At 39.7% G+C, this 24470-nt stretch overlaps 1 protein-coding gene across 1 annotated transcript; it reads right to left on the reverse strand.

The window, feature by feature from the left end:
- Nucleotides 1–15681: 15681 nt before the first annotated feature.
- On the reverse strand, nt 15682–20486 carry LOC306821482 (uncharacterized protein). The gene is made up of 2 exons (XM_079339940.1): nt 20271–20486; nt 15682–17938 (listed from the first exon to the last, which is right to left on the reverse strand). Exon 2 carries the CDS (start codon nt 17928–17930, stop codon nt 16254–16256), a length of 1677 nt encoding a protein of 558 aa, XP_079196066.1. The 5' UTR covers nt 17931–17938; nt 20271–20486; the 3' UTR covers nt 15682–16253.
- Between the last annotated feature and the right edge of the window lie 3984 nt (nt 20487–24470).

Here is a 24470-nt window from a genome sequence, read left to right on the forward strand (position 1 = left end):
TTGTTACCTCTCTGTGACATGTCTTACTTTTTATCTCTCAAGGCTGAACAATAACTTATTCAGTCATGTTTCTATGATTTCACTCATGGACTGAATTCAGGTATCAAGAACAGCAATAAATGTGTGATTCTAAGTCATAGTTGAACAATAGGGGGCATTTTCTGAGGCGTTGCGACTCCTGGAATAAACAAAGTTTAGAAAGTTTGAACAAATGAAACATTAATAATTTTAGTCTTGGCGTGGGAAAGTCTTATTAACTCCCAAAAGAGGCAAGATTGCTGTCCAATCTGTATGTCAAGTCAAATATCTAAAAGGAAAAACTATTGCCTTACATTTAAGTGTTTTCCCAACCCAGTAGGCTTTCCTCCTGAGGAAAAAAACAAAACAAAAGCATTTTCCTGCTCTTAAATTCCTAGGTTACTATGGTTAAGCATTGTAGAGATAGCTGATAGGGCCTAGGGTTAGCTTGGGATCAAGTTAAGATAAGGGGAAACACAAATCCAAGAGACACTACCATCACACTGAACAGAAAGAATTGCTGCCAAAACTTTGGCCTCCGTGCCTGCTATACTGTGAAATCATGGATCTTAACTAAAAAGTCAACGCTGTAGGCAGAACTTGTTTGTTGTGTTCGAATCAGGCTGTTTCCTCCTGTTTTCACCCCAATGCTATGCTAAGCTTTTCCGCTATGCTAAGCTTTTCCGCTATGCAGCGAGACAAGGCTTCATAATAATTTAACAAGCAATAATAATAATACATTTTATTTATAGGCGCCTTTCATGACACTCAAGGTCACCTTACAGAAGAATGAAAACAACACAATAAAACACAAACACATTTAACCACATAAAAACAACAACAGCGATTAATGTGAGGTCAAACAGAATGGGCTAATCTAAAACGGTGAGTTTTGAGCTTAGATTTGAAGGTAGTTGATGTCACGGATGGACTGTGGGAGAAAGTTCCAGAGATGGGTTGCTGTACAGCTGAATGCTCGAGACCCTATTGATGAAAGGCAGCAAGGAGGTGTGGTGAGGAGCATGGAGGAGACAGAACGGAGGGTCTGGGAGGATGTGTAGGTGTGAAGGAGATCAGTAAGGTACGGAGTTGCAAGATTATGGAGAGTCTTGAAGGTGAGAAGGAGGTTGATGGACCAAGACCAGAAGTGAATGTCAATTTTCTTGATGTTGCGAAAGCATATAGAACGAAGTGGGTTTGTTTTGGATACTGGTATGTCAGCAATGACAGACACCAGCATATGGTTAAATATGGACAGATCAAAAGCAACACATTTTAGAGGGGTCACACCATAGCAGCAGACGAGATCAAGAATGTGACCTTTGGTGTGAGTAGGAAAGTTGATGAATTGTTGTGTCCTAAAACTGTTGTGAGGCAGGATGTGAGGTTCCTCGTCAAGTGTGTTTTGTCTATATGCGCATTAAAGTCACTGAGCAGGATTACATTAGGGGATAAAGAGGACAAAACTGTTAAAAATGCTGAAAATTCCTTTAAGAAGTCATTGTTAACTCAACCCAAAGCTGTTAGCATGTTTGACGCTAGCCAGCCTAGCAGGGTATGCTAGCACGTCGTGGTCAGCGGTCCGTGCAGATTTCCTTGTAGGACAGAGGGTGGAAGACCAGAAAAACTTGATTGATTCAGTGTCATCATAGTTGAAGTTGCGTGGGGACCAATGGGGGATGTATTTATGATGAGGTTGATAAGTGATATCTGAATGCAGGTGCAACGGAAAAGTAGTTGCAGTTGGAAAAGTTCTGCCGCTGTGTACTGGATTATCAGTGTCACTGGGTGGAATATCAAGCATATGAGGCTCCAGGCGAATACCATCTATGTCGCCTGGTGATTTTCATGGAAGAATAACCAAGGCTCCAGGGTGGAAGAGGTCAACAGCAGCAGCAGCACAGCGTCAGACAAACAGACATGCAGATCTCTGCGAGAGCAGCGGCAGCCAAACGCGCCAGCGTGCACTGTCACAAGAAATTTAACTCATGGCAACAACAAAAACAGGTTATTTCTCAAAATTAGTCTTTTGAAATTATAATCATAAAGAAACATTGACATTTTCAAAATGACAATAGAAGTTAGCTTCACAGACAAACTTGCGCTCATTTGTTAGTTATTTACAACCCAAAAACACATCAAGTAATAGTACCACTTGAGCTCTCTTTTCTTCAATGTCTGCCTGACCCCACTCTGCAACAACAAGCCTACCCCTTCTCCCCCTCCTCAACCCTTCCTCTCTTGCAGGCACGCTTTGAAGAACCCAGGACGTCTCATCTCAAGGAGTGTTTTACATTCCATGTTCAGCAGCGGCCCGCGTCCACCGCTCTGAATAAAATCATTGTTTGTACAGTTAAGGAGGTCCATTGACTGTAATCTCATATTAGTATGAACCTATACATTGTACCTACATCCACATATGCCCTGTGTATAAAGCTGCAGACCCACTTCTTTTGCACATGCACGTATGTAATTGTATCATTTAAGCCTCCATGTTTAATAAGCAATGCAGCAAGGGTCAGGTGAAAGTCAGCAGCTTGTTCCATGTATGCAGCAAAATGATGAAGGATAACTCAGTGTTATCTTTCGGAAAGGGACTTATTGGGAACCTTTCTGGGAGGTTACCTCGTTACACATACACACACTCACACAAACACGCACACACACTCTAACCCACACACACGCTGTTCAGCTGTCCTCCTTCCTCTCTGCCTTCCTCTGAGCATCAGCTGAGTTGGCTTTCTTGTTAAGTAGTGCCAAGGAAGCTGTTTCTTGGTTTCTTCCTGTCTCGAAATGTCAGTGTTAGTTTGGAGTGATGGCAGGGGGCTGCCCTGCTTGGTCCGACACTTTTCAGTCAGATATGCATAGCAGTGGTGGATCTGGGTCACGTCCCAGTGCCCAGTGCTGAGTCACTCTGCTGGCTCTACCTGTTCTAGCCGCTCTCACCAGGCTGGTTTGTCAAAAGACAGAGAAGCCCAGTGTACGGGACAGCGCTCAATCTTCATTGTTCTTGTAATCTTTTATCATTTCTCTTTGAGTACATCTTTACTAGTCAGTACGCTCTGTATCTCTCTATTTAAGTCAGGGAGTTTGAACTCATACTGTATGCATGTATGTTTTTTACAGGTAAAAACATCTTGTGAGGTAAATCTTTGACGTGAACTTCTTGACCATAGTGTCAAAATGTTGACAAAAGGGTTAAATCACCGCTCATCTCTTTTAAAAAAGACATCGAGCTGTTATTTTTTTTTTATCTATTCACTTTCTTATGTAAGTTTTTTCTTCTCCCCTCACAAAGCAAATTCTCTTATTGATCTCACAAAGACATTAGATTTGCTCAAGTTGCTTGATTAGATTTTTACGTAAAGTTTCATAAAGTGAGCTTCCTGTACACTATCAAATAGGCGTTTTTAATTAACTCTTGATATGTTTGTTTAGACATGTTTCTCTTGTTAGATCAATGGGATATTTGTGAGCCATGCTTTCATCTCAAAAGAATCTGCTATTTGAGATACAGTGAGTTACTGTACAGTGAGTTTTTTTTTTTCTTAATACAATGCAGATGCCTTTTTTAAACAGGTTTCCAACCATTTACCCTGACCTGATCTCAAGGTTCAAAGTGATTAAATCATTGTTGAAAAAGTAACTTAATCCCTCTTTAAAGGGGAACTATTGTGTTTTTTCTTACTTCCACATACAATAAACAGTATATAATGTTACAATTTCAGAAGGTTGCGATAAAGGTCGCCGGGGTAACAAATAATGAGATAAATGAATGTTAGAGTAATTCTTTATCTAGATACATTTTCTGCGAAACAATGTTAGTCATATTAACCCTTTCAGACCCACCATTTTTTTCTGCTGGGCAAGTGTTGTTGTTTTTTAAAAACTGTCTCTGAATCCTCTCCAACATAAAAACAAAGCAGAAAAAAAAACATATTTTTGCTAACTCAACTCAGTAAATGATCGAACACTTCCAACACATAACCATACTGTTTATAGTATGCTAATTAACTGATTATCATAGTTGATAATGTTTTGAATGGAACTGGAACTTGTGGATGTTTTCATGTATTCTCATTTTCCATGAGCAGCCTTGAAGCAGTTTCCATTTGGAGAAACCAGCTGAGAACAATTTTGTGTTTTTCAATGTACGCCCTCTCTATGATGCCATATGCAAATTGTTGACCAAATGCAAATGTGACCAGAGCTGGAAGAATCTGTCACAGGGCATGCTGTTTTGAAAATACCAATGTCCACCCCAGCTTCCCAGCTTCCCAGCTTCCCAGCACATGGAGACTCTTGGCATCTTCATCACTCCCAAAGCAAGGTGGAGAGCGATTAGGGTTCAGATCTCTCCTGAACTTGTCACTTTGAAACGTTGTGTTCCACTTTGCATGGCATAAACATTTGTGTTATCTGCCATTAAAATGAAGATGTCATCTGGTACATAGACCTACTGTGAGTATTCAACGGGTCTCACAGGATGTCTCTCATGAATTGGAGGATCTTCAAAGGAAGTTTCCCTGATTGTAGTGAATGGCACTTCATTTCTTCCTTACTGTCATCTCCTCCTGTCCTTCTGTTGTCCTCCTCTGTCACTACACTGTCTGTTTGGCCAGCATGAACATAAATGTGTATTTAGAAAATTAGGGCCTATTGAAAATGGGCACTGGATCCGCTCCGCCATGCTTGTCTTGTCAGATGTCTGTCACTCTGTCAGAGCATGATCAATGTCATGACATGATTGTGATTAGATAATACGGATCCTATCAGTGACCAGCAGGACTGTTTATTGGTTTAGAGACAGAAATATGTCATGTCCACTCCAATGGACGCATTTGATGAAGTATTAGGTGTCATTGCTCAGGACTGGGGTTACCAGTATCTACTTACTTTACCAGCTAAACCACAGTTACGATTATATGACGGGAAAACATTTTAACTTCAGTCTGCATTTTAAGGCACATTAAACATGAAACACGAACATGCAAAAAAATATATAACAGCTTGTCACTGAAAGACCACATCCTCTGAATTATTAACATACTTTCAAGGGACATCCTGCAGTGATCTTTGTCACTGTCCACTCCCATGATCTACATCAGATTTATGTGCAATCGTGTACAGATGGAGACATTGTTTAATATCTTACTCCAGTGTCCTTTCTAAAACTACAGCCAAACAAAAGAAGAGCCCACAATCTTCCGGGAAACTTACTGATCAGTAGAAAGTAGGGTTGTTTTAGGAAAGGGGACTTAAAGAGACAGGGACAAAATAGTTTGTTTTGGACAAAGATTTCACTAAGGAGCATATGAAAACAAGAAAAACATTTTCAAATCTGAATCATTAAAAGCAGTTCTTGTGAAGTATTGAGAGAGTCCAACTATAGATTTGAAAATGAGTCATAATAACATATATGTCATCAGCCTTGCCAGGTCAATGGTTGCCAAAACCTCTTGACAAAATCAGTAGTCAAATGAATATGTACCACAAACATTAACCCAATGGTGACAGTGCTGATTCTCACTGGGTGCAACTTATACACCTCAGGTGTAACATGTAACATTAGACTGTAGCAGAACTGGTTGAGTGAGGGGCAAAGGGGTTACACATTACTGCAACTCTGAAGGCTTGTCAAGCATTTACAGAGACATTAACATATGGCAGCTATTGATTTTTCACAATGTTAAGCAGTTCAGAGGGCAGATTTTTTGATATTTCAGGTAAACGTATAAACACGGCTGTTATTTTGCTCACACTGCAACTACTTTGAAAAGGTTTCATTTGCAACAAGAACTGCCCTTAAAACACAAGTTTGCAGAGATTTCCCAATGCTAAAAGGAATGTGTAATCTATTAACATAAGGGGGGAATTACACAACTAACATGAAGGGTGTCAGTATACAGTGTTATTTCACATTGTGCTGGGTAGTGCCTATATTGTTTTGAATTATATTTATGTATAGCAACAATGGGATCAGCTGAATCACCATCTTTCACAGAACCCTGGGGTGTTTCCTGACAGTCATTCTACAGGGTTTTCCTCACATGCTGCAGTTTGTTGAAATATGTGTGCAGGGACTACAAAGCAATGCAAAGCTGCCAGTGCTTCTGTGGTGGACATATGGCAAAGCCTTGGGCCAGGGGGCATCATGGTGGGTGTAGGCACATGCAGAGCATGTGTGTGTGTGTGTGTGTGCATGTGTTTGGTTGAATCCATGACAAAGTTAAGGGATTTAATGGAGCGTGCAGAGGGTGATTGACAGAAGGAGGTCCCGGCACTCGCCCAGTTGTTGTCTGTAAGTGTATCTAAAGGAGGGGCCAGTTTAAGTCTTCGCTTCTCTAATACAATAGATTATACAATAAGACCCCACTCCCATTTTACTCAAGCACACACTCCTAATCTCAGTCCTTTTGTCCACTCTCTTTACTTCAGTTTCTCTTTCACGACACATCTGCACAAAATCAGACATTATAAATGTACTTTTCTAAGCTAATTACTGAACGTGTGTAAGTGCACAAACAGAGGAATTAAAAAGTAAACCAAGCAACGAGATGCTACAAAACACACTGAGCTTAATTTGGTTATGTGTGTTGGGGAACTGGGTGTGTGTTTGTGTGTATCTGCTGTGTATCCAAGCTGGAAGAATTCCTTTTTTATGAGTTCTGCCTGCCTCATTCTGAAAACATAGCAGGAATGTTATCTTCCTTTTCACAGAATGTTCATCTTCAGCAAATAAAAAAGTAATTTAATGGGATACATGCTCATATGTGTTTCCTGAACATGGCATGACTCATGATTGAGATTTGCTGAACAGGAGAGCTTGTGTCACTTTACAAATGACCATTGTGTCCTACAAGACAAAAATGTCTGCAGTGTTCTTGTTTATGGTTATGGTGGTAATACATGTCATTCCCCAAAAATGGAGATATTGTTAATGGTTTTAACAGGTCATAGATGCTGATTTGTTACAAATACAATTTTAAAAAAATCCCTCCATTTCCCCTTCTACTTCTTCTGTTGACATAAGTGGATGTGAAAAGCTGGGATGACAACCTGCTAGAGCCCTTTAGACTTCTCCACAGTCAAACAAATGTTGACAGGCCCAAACAAAAGAAAGACAAAGAACACCCTACAGCTGAAGTAAAACAATATTGGTGTTTATTAGGATATGCATGTATTCAGAGAGATAATGAGACATACTTTTTTTTGCCAATTCAGCTGTAACTTTTCTGGAATGCATTTATGGAGCCATTCTGGTGCCATTTTATCCAGCTTTTATGCAGTGTTGGCACTCCTCATTCAGTGTGTGGTAAAACACACTATTTTGCAATCGCGTCAGCTGTTTTGTTCTTGTTAGATTTTGCCAAAAAATGCGAAGAAAATTAGTGGAACAAGTCAAACAAAATTACAGCCTTTAGTAAAAGGCTTGAAAAGTGTAGCTCCAACTTTTAAGGTCTTCTGGTATGTTCGTAGAGTTCTGTGACTGCTGCTCGTGTCTGCTGCAGCTGGACTGTAGGTGACAGATGCTTTAAGAGGCTATTTCTAGTTGACTGCTGAGAAAAGCCCCTTTCACATGTCGCTGCCATGGAAAGATCATCTGCATCTTAAATACTGTATCTTCTACTGCAGGATATAGTGGGGGGTTTTAAAGAGACAAAAGATGAGGCATTAGTGTTTGCTGCATTTAAGAAACACACAAAACTTGTCTATAATATCCATACTTATCTGAATTGTTAAACATGTTTATTCCATTTTAACCCACTAATGTGCTTATGAATGTGTTGTATGAGAAGAATTCTGCATGTCAAGTTGTAGTCATACCAGTCAGCCCCCTTGTCAACTGGCCTTTAATGATGTTGTTCCACGGTTCTGCATGTCATCTCCTTTTCATGGTTGGATTGTTTTGTGCATGTTGTCTGCAACTTTGTTTGACAGGCAAAACCCTTTACTTGTAAAATGCCTATGATGACTGAATTGACAAAGAAAAAATGTGCCACCAAACCCGAGCAACACATTCCAGTGTTAGGATTTAATTAGCATGAAAATCGACCAGGTGAGGCTAGCTGGCTGGATGGGAAGGAACATATCAAACAAGCAGCTGACATCCAGACTGCTCTGCCAAACTGTCAGTTATTTAGAAATTGGCTGGAAGTGGAAATCAAGGATGGAATAAAAGAAAAATCAGCTTAATCAGCTTAAAAGTCATGCAGTTATCGTTAGCAACATGGCTAAATCTGCAGCAGGCCACTCAGATACATTCAATACATTCATTTAAAAAATGGATAAATGTAACAATGACTGAAGAAAGTTTTTTTCTTACTGTACCAAGATTAAGAGGAAGTAGTGAACTGTGCAGGGTTCACTATTATAACCAAAACATTGTATGGTATCAAAAGTACTTTATCTGGAAAATGCTATGGGTTCGAGTCAGGGTGGGATGAAATGGGCTGACGTGGTCGAGAGAGCTGGAGCTGTCAGGATTGGGTCACATCTTGGTAAGATTCATGGTTTAGTGGTTCCTTTAAGGACAAGAAAGAAAAAAGAAATGGAGTTGGTGGTGGCAGTTCTTGTAAATTGAGATAAATAGCACAAAAGGGGTTGAGCAGGCTTATATGTAAATACAGGTAATGGCGTCATGGAGGCCCAAGTGAAAGGACTAATTAAACAAGTTAGACAGGTGTGGTTCTGTTGCTGCACTTGAATGAAACTAACTTCATTATTCAACATTTCTTCATCTGGACTTCTGTGATATTTGGTCCAGTGTTGTTCGAATGTTATACCATGTTTCCAGCAGTGTCATGCAGGAACATTTTTATTCTCTTTAAATTCTGCTAATTCTTAAACCATTAAATAAAAAAACTTAAATACATTACCTTATTTCTGAATATTCCCATAAGTGACATCAAGACTTTTATCACATGCTGTGTGTGCGCGCGCATGCACGTGTGTGTGTGTGTGTGTGTGTGTGTGTGTGTGTGTGTGTGTATGTGTGTGTGTGTTGCATGACAGCATATCCTGCATGAATAGCTTTCAGGTGGATGTAAGCAAAGCTGACTACGTAGGCTAAGGCCTCTTACAAGCAGTCACACACATATTTGTACTTTTGTACCTGTTAGGACTCTTATTGACAGAGTACATTCCCCAATCTCCATGAACCACATCAAGCATCAAAATAACAAGTTACATCAAATTCCCTTACTTTTAACTGTGCCTAAAACTAACCCTTATCTTCAACTTAAAGTGAAGTCGTCACCTTAAGGCATTTTCATTTTCCAGATGTAAAAGCCATATTGCTCGTCCAAAACATAGACTTCCCAGAGGACAAGGGGGGAGTGACAGAGAGAGTTGCTGCTCAAACAGGTTTGGGAAAGACCTCCAACATGAACTTCTGCAGGCTCCTCCTGAAGGCTGAGCTATCAGTTTCTCCTTTCCAGCTTCCCTCCATGTTTTAAAGCTTAAATTTGTACAAACAAACAATAAATACTCTTCTTTTTCTCAGCCACCCCCCCTACCTTTTACCATGTCTGTTTTGTCCTTGCCCGAGTCCTGCGTTCTTCGAAGTGCCAGAGGTCATTTCATTTCATGTATAAATAATTCACCAGGGGCCGTACAGCCAGTGTACAGTGTCTGTCTTCAACAAGCAGCAGCTTTGATTTAGCTCTGTCACCAGAGGCCCGGTGAAGGTCATCTCTCCCCAATGGACACTCCTCTGCAGCCATGCTGGCTGGGGCTGGGACAATTTACAGCTGCAATTGCATTAAAAGGCAAAAATAGTGTATTGGTGCTTTATAAAATAGAGCTGCTTAAAGTGCTATTTGTCTTCATCATTTGATACCACATTACCACAATATATGATTATTGTGTCTGGCTAACACAGGTTTTCTGCCTCCATTTCGTTGTGCTCTTTTGGTTTACAAAACTATTACTAAGGGATTTGGAGACATGTTTATATTCCTGTAGCACATTACACAGTATTTCAATTCTTTGAATACTCTCCATTAATCCTCTGGTTACAAAGTTGAACATTTATGAACAAAGCACAGTGTGCTCTGTTCTCTCTGAGTTTGGCTGTATCACTGTCTCTTCATTAATATGAAATAACCAAAAGAGATGAGTGTTTGAGTCAAGAATAACACTTTCAGTAACAATTCAAACATAGCTGAGTGCACCTACCGACTGAGGGAGGCTGAAAAATTCAAAGAGAGGAATGAACGTCTCCCTGCGTGTTTTCTTGGAACTTGCAGGACCCTGAGGCTCGGTCAAGGCGACTGCACACAGAATAAGTCCCCATCTCTAATGCAGAGCACACACACACACACACACACACACACACACACACCTGTGTTTTTTTCGCTCCTCCTGTAAGCCACCTCTCTAAGCTATTATGTGTATTCATTGTTTTATTACTAGGGATGGTTTCTCAGAGTATACTGTGATTTAAGCACCACTAGCTCAATAAAGCAGCAGTTTTTATTTTCCAGTTTGTGGGTGTGCATATGTGTTGGGGTCTGAAGTTTAAAAGAAATTGCCTGCGAGGTGTCCCCAGAGACTGGGTGTGATATGCTTTACAGATTGTATGACCCGTCCCTTGATTGACTATGAAATTGGTTCAAAAGTGTCTGATTTCATAGGAAGTTGAGAGTAATACATTTGAGATACATGCAAGGCATCTGGTGTTGTTCATGAGGGCTCACTGTCGCACTGTAATGTCTCCCTTGGACACCTGAATGGACCTGAACCGTTGTCAATATCTTAAGTTACAATCTGTGCTGTTGTTCCGATTAAGACATATCCAAACGACTGCTTAGAAAGAAACAGTATTGAGCCTGAATTTCATCAAATGATGGATGTGGTGGTTGTGGATTCTGTCTCAACTTTCACTTTGGAGCTACCCAGCAAACTGTGTGACATTGAGTGGTTGCTGATACAACAACCTGGCTGCTGAAAATCTCAGCAGGTAGTGAGCCAAAATGAAAATTGAGACGCAATTCACACTTCTACTGGCTTGTTTGTAGAAAAAAAAAAAAAACCTGCACTTGATAAGCATAATTTCTGAGCTGGTTTTAGTTGACACCGAAAAGAAGCTGTGAATGTGTTTTTGTGTGTTTGCTTATTGTTCTGAATCTTCTGGATTTTGTTGTCTTAATAGCCTAGAAGCTTGACAATTAAAAAATACATATAGGTACAGTCCACAGGCCTTTATATGTTTACATAGATACCGTTTACATATATGTTCTACCCATCACAAACAAATATACTCACACACACACACACACACATAAAAAGTGCTGTTGTAAAGTGTGCACTTAGCACGGCAGCTGCATCAGCAGAGTTGGACAGAATAGAAAGCTGTGTCTTTGTTTGTGTCTGTATGTAGGTGTGTGTGTGTGTGTGTGTGTGTGTGTGTGTGTGTGTGTGTGTGTGTTGTTGAGGGTGCCAGTGCGCATGTGTGAGGAGTTAGGGATTGATGGGATCTTTGAGCAGACAAAGGGGAATCACTGCTACTCTCAGCGTCCATTAGACTAACCCTATGGATCAATATTGATCTTTACTACCACCAGGCTCGGTCTAATAGGCTTCTGCCCACCCTGATACAATGACAGCATTAGCGCACATGTCCAGATGGATGGGTTTGGGGGTGGGAGGGTGAGCCACAGCCTGAACACGAGAGAGACAGAACGATAAAGAGGCTAAAAAAGATGCACAGGTCCAGAGGAGAAAGTAAAGAAGCGAGAAATGCTGATAATATGTGCAAGAAAGAAAAAGATAATGGGTGAGAGAGGAAGAACTAAGCAGACCAAAAAAACTGAAAAATAGTTTGCTTACAAACGCACAGTTCGAACCTGAGGATGAATCCATAAAACACACTTAAGCTCGTTCAGCTCGTCAGCTACTTAGTGCATCTTTTACTGACTGACTATTTCAGAGAACATAAAGGGAAAGAGAGGAAGTCTCTGTGCAGCTATCAGTAAAAGCATTGGACATTAATGCATGCGTGTCTGTCTGGGATGGGATTGTGAAAAAGGAGTTGTTTGTTTTTGGATGTGTATTGTGTATGTGTGTGTTTTCCTGTCTGTACTTCTGCTCTGACACCCATGTGCTTGAATAATAAACACAGTGATCAGCTGTTGCTGTAATTTGGCCACCTGACTCTTATTATTCACTCAGACAGCTGAGTGGACGGAGCGAGGGAAAGAGTATCTCTTTCATCAGAATCTTTTATCCCTCATACTCACCACCCTCCCTGTTTGGTAGCTTAGAAATAACCAAGTCGAAACTAAAAGATGCCTGCAAAGCGGCGCCCAGGGCATTGAAGTGGTTTAATGGAACAGCCCTCAAGGTCAGGAAAGGCGTGTAAATACAGTGATGTTAAATATTGCCTTAGGAAGGTTTGTCATCAGGTAGAACAAGTTTAGTGCAGAGTGATCACCTGTAGTCTTTAATACTGACATTAATGTTTTCAAGGACCTGAAAGCTCTTTATCTAATCAGTATATTACTAAGAGCCATGGAGTCCTAAAACTAATTTATGCAAATCAATTTTCAATCTTAATGTAGTGCCTATTCATAACAAATGTTATCTCATGACATTTACAAAAAGAGCAGGTCTAGACTTGAGTACTTAATGTTATATTTGAAAATGAGAATAGTTTGTGATTTTTTTTACGCCATTGTTACAGCATTTTCTTTTAGTGTAAGAGGGTTGGGCAGGGGAAACTAAATTTACTTCCATGCAATGCAAGTTTTATTTGTAGATGTTTTTGAATCAGGTCTGTATTTCACTTTTTTTGTGTGTGAACTGATGCTGCAGGGTACCACTCTTGATGAAGTCCTGAATTTATTGTACTAACTATTTTATGATACAATGTTTTTGAAATCTTAACTGCATGTGCTATACTTCTGCTTCTGGACTGTTTGTCCTTTGTGTGAAACCAGGCCTTCCTTGTTAAAGACATTCTATGTCAATGGAAATGTTCCTGATAAAATAAAGGTAGAAAATACAGGTAAATAAAATGCTACATTACAATCTCTGTTCCCCATATACTGTAGATGCTACAGCATTTTAAAATGGTCTGTAAGCTGTTGTTTTAGGGGCTCCATTATCCTTCTTACTTTGTGTTTACACTGACTAGTAAAGACTCAAGCACTGTTATGCCTGCAAGTTATAAATACTGCTTTGTGGAATTTGGAGAAAAAACAGGACATGAGATAGATACTACTTTTTTGTCTATGTATTTTGAGGTGACCAATAAAACATTTTCAAACAAGACATATACAAAAATACCTTCAGGGCTTGAAATAATAAATAAGTCATATGCTTGTCAATATATTATTGAATTTATTATTTGTATTTATCAGTTTTTCTTACAACCCCTTTCATTCACTAACTCCAATGAACCAATATAGAGCTACTGGTGGTATTCTGATGGGTTTCTTAAAAAGACATGAACAGTAAGAAAGTCTGGGGATACGTTTCCCAGTGGAAAAAAAAACTACAACCTTGAAAACTTGACATTATGGGTCAGTGCCTCATGAGTTTTCTCATTATATAACCTTTGGATTCGTTCAGGTTTTCTTTTCCTTTTGCTTCTGAGTTGGGGACTGCTAAAGCCTGAAGGCTGGTCTTCGCACAGGGTAAAAAGAAGCTGGAACACAGTCTGAGCTTTGTGCAGGAGCTTGCATATAGAGCACATAGTGTTGGGGTAACCAGGCAGTGCAGCTGGCCTGTCACAACTATGCAACTTTAAAGCAGTGTTTAAATCAAGATGCAAAAGACAAGGACCTTTTTCTCCCAATGAACTCACACATAAAAGACAGAGTAAGCAAAGGAAATTGAAACTGGAAATTGTGTAAGCGATGGGCCTCTAACATAGAACCTCAGACAGGGTATATTCACCTATTTTATGTCTTTCTTTAAAGTTATTCCTGGTAACTGCTGACACAACTTCTTCATTAGAAGGGTTGGGGTTTTTTTATGTTTCTCCCCCGGATATCTATTGTTCATTGAAGGTTTGAAGGTCATATTGCTGCCAACTGACCTTTTTTACCTACTCTCTGGTTCTATAAATACCTGTGAGTTTAACCTATTAATGATTTGTAAACCAACACAGGGTCAACTCTGCTGCTGGATGAAGATGTTGTATTAAAATGCGTCACCCAGCCAATGATATTAGGTTGGGTTTTTTTCTATTTATTTATTTTTTAAAGACACTATAAACAGTATAGTTTGTTTTCAATATTCTTCAAGAATAGTAATAATAAGAAAATAGTTTTAAAACTCCACATTCATCAAGTTCAGTAATCATCTGTTAGATAATTCTGTTTTCTTCTTTGTATTAAATGTTTTCCAACCAAGCCAGCAGCAACTCATGGCAGCAACCCATATGCACAGGATGTAAATCATTTTGACCAAACAGTTCTGAAACATAGATGAAAACATGCCAGTGAATTCATCTTCCCAGCCCCCAAACCCTCTCCGCAACATTCCTTTCATAAATGTGCTGCGCTGGAGTATGTTTTTAAGAAACTGGAGAGAGTTGGTATGTGCACGGGTCCATTATGGAGCTACTTCAATGGGAACTTCCCGTTATCACTATCAGATCTCCTCTTATGCTTTGACCAATGGTCCAGTAGTTATTTCAAGGTTGGATGACCATACTTTACTGAGACCCACCCTCACTCACCTCCCTGGTCTCCATTACAGTGCACACACAGATGGGCAGATACACAAATATCATTTTACTCCCACTTGCTAATGTACAGGTGTTAGCACCTACTTGAGAAAGACCCTTTCATCTCGGACATTGGTGTGAGCTACAGGCGTGGCAGCATTCTATAAGGAAGCGTCAGGTAGGTGTTAAAACTTTTATATCTCCCAATTATTATTGAACTATAAAACTCGTCCCCATTGCTTGCATCATTAGTCTGTAAAATGGTCTAAAATGTAATTAGCCACACAAGTGTATCTTCTTTGGACATCTTCTTTCCGTCTGTGAAGCATCACAGCACTTGCTTTCATCCCAGTACACCCTTCCCCCCTCTTCCTTTTCTCTGCCTCCTGCAAGCATTCCTGCCCCTCCCCCCTCTTTGGTTCCCCTTGCCTGTATGGATCTGCGAAATGTTGGCAGGGTGCGTTGCAATGGCATGGAGATTCAGCAGGACTCATGATGAGGAGAGAACAGGCTAAGGAAATTCTGAAGATCTCTGAAAAATGATCTTACTGGTTACATTGGATTCCTTTGGTTTGCCAAATCGTGCCAGAAAGGCTGGTTACCAAATATAAGGGAAATTTTCCACCAACAAAAATATTTTGAATGTGGCCAATGACCCAAAGGGCATTGCTCTTCCCACATATGTATAATCAGTCAAACTCTGACCTTGTGGAACTGATATGACCTGTAGAGCGAGTGGACGTCAACAAGTGGTTTGAAATTAACAGAGTCAAGATGTTCTGTAAATAAAGTTCCTCTGATTTTCTTTCAACCAAAGTTGCAAAAAAAATCTATCTTTGGTTTTATGGGTTTAACTGAGAAGAGAAAAGTCTAGTCCATAGCTGAGGGTAGATTACAATAAATCTAACTAGTAACCCCTGCTTATAGAGCAGTTGTGATACACTTAATGTTGTTGTGAAAATTCATAAAAATAAAAGGGAGATCACTTTAGGCTATAACAATCTCTTTTTATTCTCTATTCCGAACAATCAGTTTCAAATGAACACTCCTCACAGGTACCAATGTTATAAAAGGCCAAAACATTTATGCCATGTGTTTGCATATAGTTATAGAAAGGATATATGACATTCTAAATCAGATAACATACTAATAATGAATGCTGTTCCAATAGACCACTTCATAATATTCATTGGGCTCACACACAAAGACAGATTTTTTTTCTTCTTTTCATTTTAATATTTACTGTCCAGTAATTTTGCTCTGCTATCCAGTTTCACAGTTTGTCCACACTCACCCTCAAACTTCAATCTCAATCTCTTCTCTACACATCTTTAACTTCCTCTCTCAGTCTGTCTCTCCCTCTCTGCTTCAATCCTCAAGTGGTTGCATTTCATTTTTGGTTACTCGACATAAGACATCCTTTTGCCTGAGTTACCATTATAGACATTGCGGTGGTACAGCATTCCAGAAAGCCTAGCTGTGTTTGTGATACTGTGATGACTTTCTTGCCATCAGGAAATTAAATTGAATTCACATTGATTTGAATGATGACTTCTCTTCAGACTGCCTGGGTGACCTCAGTGCTGAGAGGCTCCACAATGTCGGGGACTGAATCTGGAACTTCCTGGACATCCCCACTCAGGTTCACCTCCTTTTTTAGTTCAAAGTCAATCTGCTCCTTGATTGGCGTCTCCTCACCACCATTTATGCATTCCTCCACCGGTGTGGAAGCAGAATCTGTACACTCTCCATTCACAGTAGGGAGTGCTTCTACTTGCACCACATCCTCTGTAACACAAGGACTCTCTAAATTCCCATTTTCCATCTTGGTTTCTACCTCAGGCTCTGGGCAAGGTATCTCTTCAACGGGGGCTTGGGCTACCTCTGTGGAAATTTCACTTGTAGAGACAGACTCAGAGATGACAATCTCAGGGACAGGTTCTGCTGCTTCTGGCTCAGTTGCCGCCTCAGTGCTCAAGGCCTCTTCAGCAATGGAAGCAATGGATTGCTCTTCTATAGGCTGAGATTCAACATTAACCTCCACTGCAGCGGTCTCCAATACCTGGGGTGCTTCAGAAATGTCAGATGGTGCTTCTACTGGGACCGGCACAACCACTTCAACTTGCTCAACTGCTGTAGATTCCAATGCATCAACATTTTCAGGCTCCAACTGAAGTACTTGCTCATCTTGCTCTGGTGCTGGTTCTGGCTCTTTATCTGTTACTAATTCTGGCTCTGGCTCTGGTTCTGGCTCTGGTTCTGGTTCTTGCACTGGCTCCAAGACTGGCTCTGGTTCAGCCACTGCCTCTGGTTCAGGGACAGGAGTGGGCAATACTGTCTCCACCACAGTTACTTCTAGCTCAGTAACAGTCTCTTGGATGGGCTCTTGGTCCTCTGTGCTGGCAGGAACACATTCTGACTCTGGAACAGCTTCGACAACTCCAACTGGTTCTTCTACAGGGAGTTCTTCAGGTGCTGGTTCTGGGACTTCTGGTTCTGTTACTGGAGCCTGTGGGAGCTCTACTGGAGCTTGTTCTTCTACTACTACTACTGGGGTCGAAATCTCTGTTGCTGCAGCTATCTCCTCTGCAGCTACAACTGGTTCTTCTACTGGAGCTGGTTCTGCAATTGCAGTTGGTTGTTCTGCTACTGGTGCTGGTACTTCTGCAACTGGAGCTTCCACCTCCACTGCAGCAACTGGTTCTTCCGTTACTTGAGCTTGTTCCAATGCTGCAGCTGTTTCTTCTGCAACTACAGCTACCTCCTCTGCTGCTGCAGCTGGTTCCGCTGCTGCTGCAACAGGTTCTTCTGCTACAGGAGCTGTTTCAACTGCTGCAGCTGGTTCTTCTGCAACTACTGCTACCTCCTCTACCACAGGAGCTGTCTCCACAGCTGCTGAAACAGGTTCTTCTGCTACTGGAGCTGGTTCTTCAGATACAGTAACTGGTTCTTCTTTTACTTGAGCTGGTTCTTTTACTGGAGCGGTTGGTTCCTCTGGAGGTGCAGATTTGGGCTCTTCTGGAGCTTGTACAGCTTCTGTTGTTGCTGCCACAGCTGACCCCACAGATTCCTCGACTACATTATTTGCTTCAGCTGGCAATGTTTCTTGTGTGGGTGTGGCTTCAGCCTCCACTTTAGCAGACTCCTCTGCAACTGCAGCTTTTGCCTCATTTTTAGCATCTTTTGGGTCGCTCACATCATATCCCTTCTTCTTCTTGCTCAGTTTTCCTCCCATGGTCTCTCCTAAGAACAAGTAAATAAAGATGTCTTTTAATGAAAAGGAAAACAATTTCATTTGACCTGTTCCTAAATTATGCAATGCTTAAAATGCATTGTTCAACCACACATTTCAACTTCATATATTGAAGACTGAGAGAACTGCATCAATTTCGATAGGGAAAATTGTGTTTCCAATCAAACAGATGGGACATAAACCCTAATGCCTTTTTCATTAAGTCATTACAAGACTACTAAAGCAGGATTGCTTAGACCCAGGTTCATTTTTATCTTGTTGTGAGCACACATTGCTAATCATTGAACCACTAGGCCTACCGCACATAGAGCTGATCACTATGGTATTTGTTATTTCTTAGTTACATTTTAAATGGCAAGTTAGAAATGAGTTATGTCAACCCTTTTGAAATGCTGGGTTGGTTCAAACTAGTTCCTTTCACCAAAAGAGTGATCTATCAGAAACATGTATGGTTCTAGGAAGTCTTTTGTCTGGACGTGAATTAGAAGTTCAACTAGGCACCTGCACTCTGCCAAACACAGTTTGGCTCAGAGGCAAATGTAAATGCATGGGAACCTAACTGAGATCAGACAACACTGCAGACTCTCTACACTTCCAGGAATGTTGTGTGAGGCTCAGTGCCAAAGAGGGCTACAACTTTCATTTGGAACTCTATCATGTAGATACACAGCTTTTCCTCTCTTTTCATGGTACAAAATGAAGTGAGTTTTACAACACACACTGACTGAGGAAATCTAGAGCCACGTTTACATTCACATGCCATCAATTAAAAAGAATTGTCTGTGAAAACAATATTGTGTAAAATGAAATTAATAAAATTGGCACTTTCTATTACAAAACCTGTCCTGCAGTCATAGGTTTGTGAGAAAAGACTGATGTGGAAGTATAGAGGAACATTTAGTGATTGCCAAATAATGCAACTTCCTCCAAGTGATAGAAAAGAGAACTGGAAGTTCTACTTGATCTTACCGATTGTGTTTCAGCAGACCCAGTAAATCAACATGTTTGAACATATGGGATCATACACGCCATGGTTCTGCAATATGAAGAATGTAGGTTCAAAACGCATTCATTTAAAAGTGTAATTGATTGATACGTTTGCTTATTTTAGTTTGACAGATGCTTCTCCAGGCAAAAGATGGAACTACTACTACTTTTCCTAACTAAAACATCAAAAGTAAAAATGTTACCCTAAAAGTAAGCATGTGGGTATAGATTATCTGGGAACTGTACATAGTGCTACAATAGAGCAACCAAGACCAGATGAATGACACACCATGATGTCTGCCCATCCCCTACACAAATAATAAGCGATGATCCATCCACAAAAATTGTACCTGCTTAAACAGCAACTACAGCCTAATCGTTTTTTTTAGAACCACTTTCGCAAAAGTTCCATATATTTTTTTCAGGTGGTTGGTATGCATTCGTCTTATTTTTCCAAAACCCTTGGTGTAGATGGCTTTCAATTCAAGACGAAGCAAGTACAGTTGAAGGAGAAAATCTAAAGTCTTAATTTCAACTTACATTTTTCAATTTTGCTTGAAAAAATTCTGATTTTTTCTCAAGCTAAAGTTTCATTTTACATCGTCAAGTGTGCAGAAGAAAAAAGAGCAATATGCACATATTGATAAAATAAAGGAGGCTCGAGTTAAAGCAGCATATGCTGTTGGCTGGTAACAAAGGATATAGGGATTCCTCAGCAGCAGCTACTCACTGTCAAAAGTAATGGGTAAATCAAAACTGGCAGCAAACACTAGTACTAATTTATATCAAGTGTAGAGTAAAAACGCCTGGACCCCTATACAGGGGAATTATACTATACACCGGCTAAAGACACTTGAGTGATAAAGGCTGTGGAGGGGTCTCCATCCCCCATTTTAACCCACCCACTGCTTCTGCTTCTCTCAGCTGCTCTGCCCTTTTTGTTCATCGTTTGAAAATGTCGTACTTCCACAGCATGCAACAGAAAATGGAATTCACCACAATAATAGGTTAATACCTAACATAAACTAAAACTTTATGACTTTCAGTTTAGCTTTAGAGGTCTTTAAAATCGCCAAGCTTGCTTTAAAAACGAGCTCTACTGCATTGGGAGAAATCAAATTCAATAGCTGAAAAACGGTGAAAAGAAAAAATCCTGCCTGCATAGTGTCAGCCTACAAATTTACAAATTTGCATAATAAGAGAAAGGCAAGGAGAGAGAGAACAATGGGTTAGCTGCTGCACATGCACCTCTCTTCTTTCTATTTCGTTTTTCTTAATATACCCTAAACATATGGTATGTAAAAATGAATACATAAATTGTGTGTTGGGACCGACCTGTAGGCTATTTCCAGAGAATAATCACTTGTGCCTCCTCTTCTTCAAGCTCCGGCTGGATGTGTTATAATAGAGGTAAACCTTTGGAGTGACAGCTGTAGATTCCGCCCCTGCTCTCCGAGATTCGGTGTAGGACTGTGCTGTAACTGAGGAGTGCTCCCTCACACTTTTCTAGACATCTGTCGCTATCACAATGCAGCCTACCCCTCTAGTGCTCCGTCTGCAATCTATACCCTCCCATCTTTAACCCCTCCTCTCCCGCACACACCCACTTCAGCGCATTTTTTTTTATTCCTTGTCTGCAATACCGGTCTACATCTGCGAACAGAGAGCGACGATGTAGCCTATGTCTTTTCTATAGCTATAAGTACAACATACTTGTTTTTTATTCCGTGAAATGCCAATTTCCCCCCTTCTTTTACTTTGCCAGGTAGCAATGCGAGTAAGTATTACTACAACATCAATTATGCATGGAAGGCACTGTGTCAGTGAAACTACTTGTGCAGCATATACGTGCACGCGCGTGCGCGTGTACATCGTCATCTCAATAAAATATAGGGATTTTATCCTATTTTCCCTTCTTATTTTGTTTCTCAGAAATACAGGCCATGCTAATCCCACTTTGTATACAGCAGTGAGGAAATTCAAATGCGAAACATGCAGATGTAAAGGGGCATAACAAGTTCAAACGTATTCTAAGTCAATTATGGAGCCAACTGGTTTTAAATTGGTTCAAATTGCTAAATTGAATTTATATGATTCGAAAATGTGATTTATTTGTGAGCTGAACCCCCCCCCCCCCCCCAAGAAAAAATAAATAAAAAATAAATAAATAAAATAAAATAAAATAAAATAAAAAACTAGTGATAAATAAACATCTGTGTTTTTCATAAATCATGAGGGATTATAACCATAGTCAAAACATGCAGTCTGAAATATGTAGGCTACTTTCCCACGGATCATTAAATGAATAGTGACCCACGTTTGTTTATATGGTAGGGTTATAAAGAGAAGAGGATCAAACTTTCACTTTGACCATTGAAAAGTATTCTGATATTTGCGCCTCTTTGCTATTTTGCCTTCCATGTGTTAATGGAACAAGGGTGGTCGGGGTGAGACTTAATGAAATTCAACAACTGACTCTACCAGGTGAACATGTTGTCAGCTTCAACAACAAACAAAACTTGCAGCATGCCATTGACACACTGTTAAGGTATCTGACAACAACCAGTGTATGTATTGAAAAAAATTGTGCATGGGGCACAACAATGATGACATTTCACATACAATATAAACATTTACCAAAAAGTGTGACGTAATTGAAACTCTTCACCTGCTGAACAGATACTGACTCTTCACTGCAAGCTCGCACAAACACCTTTCTTTTAAAATGTGTTTGACTGAAACTGTTCAGAATTTGCACAACAATTGGACAAACGCTCTTATTACATCACTCAAAACTCAACAACCTGGTATTTGCTGTGCCTTTGGAAAGCTGCCAAACAGGTTAATTTGTCCTTCTCTATTCGACTTTTTTAAGGAGGTTTTTATACTTATTTAAGAATATGGATACTGATTACTGTAGGATACAGTACATGACTACGACATTGTTGAAAAACACAAAATAGTTCTCAGCACATGAAAAATATTGTCATTGTAATTTACTTACACGTAAAGAGAAAAATCTCTGTAACTCCAAAATAGTCTTGATATGATTCATTCAAATTGTTTAGTTGTTTAATATGGCCTATATTTTTTTTATTTACTTTGATATTCTTGGTTTTTCCCAAAGAACTAAAAATCACTACCCTACTTACAAACAGACAGACAGTGTCACTGAGGAGACAGCACCCTCTCCTGTTTCAAGGGCTCACACAACAGTGTCTACAGACACCCTGTGATGGGCATTAAAACGTTAATGTTTCATGATTTAAAACATACATTAATAAAATATGAAAACTAATGTTATATTTTTGTAAATACCTTGCAAAATGCATTTTTTAAGGAATTCATTTAAACTGTTTACGGCTCTGTAATTATGACAAATGAAATGTTCTTGGTTTATTTTGTACATATTCACATACATACAGGAAAAAAATACTAAGAGTTGAAGAAAAAGTATTTACAAAAACAATCAAAAAACTATAAATTTCACAGGTTCATTAAAACAACACATTTCTGTTGATCTTGTTGGACCTAGTTTTGAATATGAAATGTTTGTTGCCAATTTGTCTGCCTTCCTGATTCCCCAAAGATCAGTCTTATTTGTTTTTCCTGCTGGAAGCAGAGCTACAGAGTGACAAAGGGGCAGCAGCGGCAGCTGGGTTTCACATGATGCAGAAGCTCAGGAATGCATTCTCGTGAGAGTAACCACCATCTAACTCAACCAATCTTCTCCACAGAGACTGAGGAGACACATACTTATGGGGAGGTCTTGGATAACCCCACAGGGTCATCGTGTAAATGTTCCAAATTAATCTGTCTACAATTCTGGTGCTGAGCGAGACTGATACAAACCCTGAAGATTTGGAGAAAAAAAGACAGGTGTTCTTAGTGACTACAATCAATGGGTCTGTAGCTCCCTGCCAGAGAACAATAGGTGCAGAAGTGTGCAACAGATCTGTGCTTCTGTGGAGGCGGACCCAATGTGAGGAACTTTACATGAATGAACCTACAAGAATTTGACTAAGTTGTAGCCAAATAATCAACAGAAAAACATTATAATTTTGACTTTTCTCAAAGCATTATTGGAATTTCTTTCAAGTATGGCCTGGAATTTGTTATTTTTCAACAATATAACAGTAGGTCTTACAAACAAAATATGGTGAGAGTTTTTTAAAAGTCATACTTCCCTTTGAAGCTTAGTCGTTAATTGTGCTTTGGCCTATTGCTCAGTTTGTTTGGGATTTTTTAGTCAGTGGAAAACTGTATCTACAGCAGTGTCAATACCATCATTGTTAGAAAGTAAAATATCAAAGTATGACATATCTGCATAAAATCAAATCTGTGCTTATTTTGGTCTGCTAAAAAATCAAGACTTACAAAGTTTCACAGTGGTTCAATAAAGTTTGCCGGTTTACACAGCTTCTGTTATAGGCCTGATTTTATTCATTATTATTAGGGTTTTTTTTACAGTTGAGAGTTTTATTTATTTATTTCCATTCAATTTAAACGGAAAATAAATGGCACCCTCTACTGGACACTTATCAAAAAAGGTTGATACTCGCAAGGACTTACGAAACACTTCTTTTTAGACTGATGGTGGCACTACAGTCCCACTAACTGTTGGATGATCTTCGTTCATTCACAGGCCTTTATTTTTTCCTTGGGGTAAAAAATCAAAAAAATCCACTTCCCATATAACATCCCAGAACAATAAATTGTATAATAATTTATTACAAATAATTGTTGTAGGCTTCTAAATGGCACAAACCCAATTTTAAAGAGGTCAAGGTGCTCCTGATACTTCTGTGTTGTATTTTGAGCATGAAAAAAAGGAAGCATTTCCCCAAACAGCCTATCAAACTCCTTTGACTGAAAGCTGCACAGGGACATGTGTGTCCAACTGAATATACAGTAAGGATTCATGGTATGCGCTTATAAGACTGCAACCACGACACCCTCTCAAAGCACAATTATGCCACACTGTTTTTTACATGAAGTGCGGATGAGCAAAAGAAACACATAATGTGATTTAAGAAAGATGAACATGATGAAATCTGCAGTAAACCAAACAGTAATTCTAAAAACTGCTAAACTTTTCTAACCCTAACCCTTATCCTTTGGGCTTTCCCATGGAATTGAAATTTAAAATAAATTGTATTTTAAAATAGCCTATATTGTTCAGGCATGGGTCATAGCCAAAACCAGAGTCTCTGTCTCATCCATGGTGCAGAAATTTCATCCCAGCCGTTCTTCCTTCCTCTGTCCACGAAAAACATACAACACAAAATGCCTAAATACTAAAATGAACGTCAAAGATGATCGGGTATGGTCTAAGTGTGTTAAAGGGTGGCCATATAACAAGTTAATGGAGAAATTACAAATTGACATTACATCACATGTAAAAAGGGCGCACTGTGATGTGACAGAAAGCCCACTAGTCTGCTTCATGGTTTGAACCCACGTGTGAAAAGTTCTCATTGAACATGCGATGTGGTGATTTAAACAATCTTTGTAATAAATGATTACAAACTTTGT

This window comes from Symphodus melops, assembly GCF_947650265.1.
Source record: "Symphodus melops genome assembly, chromosome: 3".
Classification (NCBI taxonomy): Eukaryota; Metazoa; Chordata; class Actinopteri; order Labriformes; family Labridae; genus Symphodus; species Symphodus melops.